Consider the following 5,144-nt stretch of genomic DNA (forward strand, 5'->3'; position numbering starts at 1 on the left):
GCAGGGGGGTAGACTAAAAGACCTTCTGAGGTCTCTTCCAACCCTCATGTTCTACGATTCTATGTTTTCAACATTTTTTCATTTGCAGATCCCTAAAAAATTCAAATAGAGAAACCGACCCCTTTGAATTGTAAGTGTGGGTATTCACATACTTTTGACTGATTGCAGTCATCTTTCATGGACCTCTTAGACACAGTCTGCAGATCCTCAGGGGTCTGCAGACCACACATTGAAAACCAGAGGTTTAAAGTGTAAGATCTGTGACGGACATCTCCCCCCCACACACATATATGCATGCACACAATATACTGTCATACTGTATTCTATTTAAACTAGACTGCAAGCTTATTGTTATAGGTTTACAGACGAGAGATGGGATCCTCACAGCGTAAAAGTACAGCAGGGACGCTCCGGTGATGACAGTACGGGACAAATTCAACCTCATTTATACAGGCAGAATGACAGACTCTGATATGGCTGTATGTAAACATGCAAGACCAAAATCTAGCCAAAAGTCTGAATGATGGGAATCTAACACAAATGGTCGTAAGCCCTTTTTTTTTCAAAATGAAAAATGCATCTCAACAGCATTTAATGCACGGCAAAAAGTGCTCTAGGAAGCCCTGCAAGAGCGATTCGATCAGAAACACACAAGATACAGGACTGAACAGGAAGTGGAGCATGTACCTTTAATGAATTCACTGATCTGAGTCTGCATGGGGCCTTTCTCCACGTTCTGTACCACAGCGTTGGCTATTCGGGTCAGATGGCCCATATTCCCTCGCCTCATGCCACCTTCTGCCCTGAAAACAAATAGTTGGTACCAGTTTAACAGAACACTTATCAACAAGTCCTTAAGTGTCACTTGCTGCTCCTCCAGTAGTAATTGCATCTGTGCAAACAGAAATTACTGCAACCGAGGCCAATGTTGAGATGCTGCCTCGACCCCGCACCTGCACCGAGGGGCGCTGGGTCTCCTCATGACGAGAGATTCTGGTCAGGTAGACTGACAGACAGCGACGGGATGACCACAGTCCTGCCTACTCCAAATTCACTGGATAGCCTTTGGTGCCAGCTAAAATCTTCACTAAAATTTTAACACACATCAGTCATCTACTAAGTGCTACAAGAGACTGGCACAGAACTAGATCATTTATCTTTTTATAATTTTAACTAGAGGAAAAAAACCACATTGGAACTAAGAAGGATGAGTCACTGCCATACTGAAAACGCATCTGAATTTGAATTGGTTGTCTCTGAGCAAGAGAACATAACCCTAACCATAAATTGCTCCATTACAGAGAATAGAAAAAGTCAAAATAAAGTCAAACAGTCACCAACACACTTTGCCCTTCTATAAGCCAATGAAGGAGTCTCTCTCAAAAATCAGACAGCAAAGCGGATGGATCAAAAGAAAATTTATGAGGTTCAACAAGGACAACTGCAAAGTCCTGCACTGAGAAGGGAGCAATCCCATGCACTGGTGCAGGCGGGGGGTAACTGGCTGGGCAGCAGCTTTGCAGAAAAGGAACTTGGGGGTGACAGGGGACAAGAAGCTGAACAGGAGCCAGCAGTGTGCCCTTGTTACCAAGGCTACTGGCATCCTAGGCTGCATTGGTAGGAGCGCTGCCAGCAGATCCAGGGCAGTGATTCTTCCCCTCTATTCAGCACTGGTGAGGCCACATCTGGAGTCCTGTGTCCAGTTGTGAGCTCCCCCCCCGCACTACAGAAAGGATGTGGACACATTGGAGGGAGTCCAGTGGACGGGAGTGAAAATGGTTGGGGAGCTGGGGAACATGACTTGTGAGGAGAGGCTGAGGGAACTGGGCTTATTTAGTCTGGAGGAGAGAAGACCGAGGGGGACTGAAGAGCAGCCTTCACCTCCCTGCAAGAGGGCTGCAAAGATGATGGAGCTGGACTGTTCTCAGCGGGGGCAGATGACAGAACAAGGAGCAATGGGCTCAAGTTGCACCAAGAGAAGTTGGAGTTGGATATTAGGAAAAACTCTCTCACTAGCTGGGTAATAAAGCACTAGAACAGGCTCCCCAGAGAGGTGGTAGAGTCTCAATACTTGGTGGGTTAGGGTTAGGGTAGACAAAAAGCCTTGGCTGAGATGATGTAGCTGGGGTTGCTTGGAGCAGGGGGTTGAACTCGATGTGATCTCCTGAGGTCCCTTCCAGCCCTCATTTTGTATGATTCTATGAAAAAGCAAATACCAAAACAGCTGAATCCCACTATCTACTATTCCAAGATTGAGGCATACTAAATTAATACAGACCGAAAGGCTTAAAAATTAGCAGGTCAAAAATCAGATTGTATTAAAAGCCCATCATAACAGCACATCAAGAAGGCTGTCCCATGTTTCTAAATCCTAAGCAGGATACTGTCAAAGAAAACCACTTCTCTGTACTCCAAGTGGAAGCTGATGGTCTGTAATCCAGTAATCTGTTAGTAAATGCTAAACCCTTTGACTTCGATATAGTCAAATTAATCCAAAACCCAAAGTTAATTTTGAGGTAGCAGGCTGCTTTCATGTCGATTCCTCCCTGTAACTGCTTTAGGTTTTCTACATGCTGTTCCAGTAACCCTTCATGTTCAAGTCTAAGCTGACGGATGTTTTGCTTCACTCCTCCTACACAGGACCCATTTCTCCTAACAATATGAAGTCACAGCTAAATGTTTGAGCCTGTGTTATGAGTTAAAAATCAAGGGCACCCCAAGCATTGCCAGAACCTCAAAAGAGTGACATGGCTGTAACCTAAAACAAGATCTGTCTCCTAACAGCGGCACTACTATATGAAAAAAAGTGAATGTTCTGTCTCATTTTTCCACCGATCTGTAGAGACAACAGTGGACATATGTGAATGTAGGTGACAGTTGTGTAAAAAGCCCTCTCCTTCCACTCCTCTCCAAAGTCCTGCTTCTGCCAGTTGCACCTATTTTTGTCCAAAATATTAAAACCATACTCTACAATGCAACACAGCCATGCACTGTCTTTATGTATGGTTTCCTAAGCCACTTAATTTGAAAAATGAGAGAGGCAGGACCCACAACTTACCATCTGGGCTGACCGGGTCAAGGAGCAGTTTTAATACTCAATTAATAATAACATACAAGCTAGACTCTTGTCTTGCCACCATCTAACAATCTATTCCTACCATGCACGCACTTGCTGTTTGCTACTTTGACAGCACAAATGAAAAGATGTGCGAAATCAGCTACCTAAATTACTAGGTTTTCTTTAACTGGATTGAAGTTAATGTTTTGCTTGTTTCACCTCCGAAGTCCTGACGCACACTAAGAGTTAACACCAAGTAAAATGGACCATCAGCAGCAGAAAGTGCTGTGGAAGGAAAAGAAAAGGGGTTTTGAATACATGACTTACCACATAAGGATTGTCAGGAGCTGACAATTGCCTGTACAGCAATTATTATTTATAGCACCTCACAGCTTGAAAGTACAGAGCAAAAGGTTTAGGTGAACAAGGAAACAGCAGCTCCAACCACAGTCATTCACACTTCTTTCATTATTTTTAAAATTCTTGGGTCATACCAATCATCATGTTTTCTGAGTGGCTTCCTCAGCTAGAAAACTGAGGAATATAATGTCTGTCAACCTAGGTGCTACTGCCCTTCCTCTTCACAAGGGATAAAAAATGCAAACCCCTAATTTTGGTTTATTAAAAATAAGTAAACCAATGCGGTATTCTTTAAGGCAAGAATGAAACATATTTTGCAGAATGGTCTGAGGTCATTCCCAGTCTCCTGTACATGCACAAGGGTCTGTTATCCATATTTGTATTTAAAATCACAACATAGCAACTAAAAACAATGTAGGTTCTTTTTCAAGGATGCTAGAAAACTTTGCAAAGTATTCAAACAGGCAAAAGAATATTCAAAGGAGAATTCAAAATCCACAGCCCTAGAACTGGGACCCCATTATAACAAAAATTTCTTACTGTATTTTATCATTGGTTTCCCAAGCATCCAGTATCCTCTGCACCAAGCAGCACTTCTGGAACAGCTGGAGAAGGAGAAAGAATGAGAGCAGTTAAGACACTAGCTAAGGACAATCCCATCCCCTGGGCAGGCCTGTCTTAAACTGTGTGCTACTTCAGTTCATCTCTATTCCTTCTGTCACTTAGAAGTACTTTAAAATGTGTTTTAAATGGATTTGCCTTGATAGGGCAAACTACACAAGAACCTTATAAAAAGGTCCAACATTTCTCACATCTCCCATAAAAGGCATAAAGCTTCCTCTATATCTTAAGATACCTCTTGCCTTAGAGGAAAGGAAAGACAGTGATACCTAAAATCTTTTTCAGGATGTCCTTAGAGGTTTCAGCACCATACTAGTGAATGAAGCAACTGTGGTTTCATAACCCCTGTGAAAAAGAAGCTTTTTAAGAAAAGCACAGGCACAAACAGAAGAGTCAGGGGTGTAACAGTGGTGATTGTTCTTTTTTTGTCCAAACTTTCTATGCACATTTAGTAAGAGACAAAAGGAAAAGAGATCTCTAAGCTTATTAATGAACAGGAGTAAGAGGCTTCATTTACAAATGAGCCAACAAATCAGCTGTAGAAAGGCAAGTACATTTCCGTCCAAAACTGGAAGAACAAAACGATGTCTAGACAGTTTTGATAAACATCACTGTGCCCTCTTGAGCAGTTTATCAGATTACTTTCTTGTTAAGCAAGACCTCTGCCAAATCCATCCACCTAAGGTTCTCACATGACATGACTAGACTTACATGCGTCACCATGATATTTTCTGGCCTGTTGTCTGGAGTGTCTGAGTTTTCTGTGGTCACATTCCCACTCAGTACCTCTTCTTTATTTTCCTGGTCATTCGTTGTTTTCCCTTCGTGCACAGAGTGCGAGAGGATCGCTCCTATGCACAGTTCCACTTGGAAATGCAAAAAGTTATTCCACGTGTATGCAAAAAATAAGTCCTGGAACAATGTAAAGAAAAGCAAAATATCAGTTCAGGGCCAGCCTGATCAGCCCTTTCCGCACAAACTTATTTTGCAACTGGGACCAACAGAAAACACTGTCAAACATCCTGTGGCAGAAAGCCACCTTGGTTTCTCCCCAAAAATCTCTGCCCTGTGACACTGTGATTTAAATCTCTGTGCTGGGACCATT

The 5,144-nt window shown here is 42.7% G+C and overlaps 1 protein-coding gene across 3 annotated transcripts in view; it reads right to left on the minus strand.

The window, feature by feature from the left end:
• Positions 1 to 5,144, minus strand: part of PPP6R2 (protein phosphatase 6 regulatory subunit 2) — a 137,370-nt gene that overhangs the window by 56,408 nt on the left and 75,818 nt on the right. For all 3 annotated transcript variants that reach the window (XM_019509708.1, XM_019509706.1, XM_019509707.1), the window contains exons 10-12: positions 4,751 to 4,951; positions 3,959 to 4,023; positions 688 to 803 (exon numbers count right to left, since the gene is read on the minus strand). In XM_019509708.1, the coding sequence (XP_019365253.1) occupies positions 688 to 803; positions 3,959 to 4,023; positions 4,751 to 4,951 (382 nt within the window). The remainder of the gene's footprint in view (positions 1 to 687; positions 804 to 3,958; positions 4,024 to 4,750; positions 4,952 to 5,144) is intronic.

This window comes from Gavialis gangeticus, unplaced genomic scaffold, assembly GCF_001723915.1.
Source record: "Gavialis gangeticus isolate Ggan-Ray unplaced genomic scaffold, GavGan_comp1, whole genome shotgun sequence".
NCBI classification, from domain to species: Eukaryota; Metazoa; Chordata; order Crocodylia; family Gavialidae; genus Gavialis; species Gavialis gangeticus.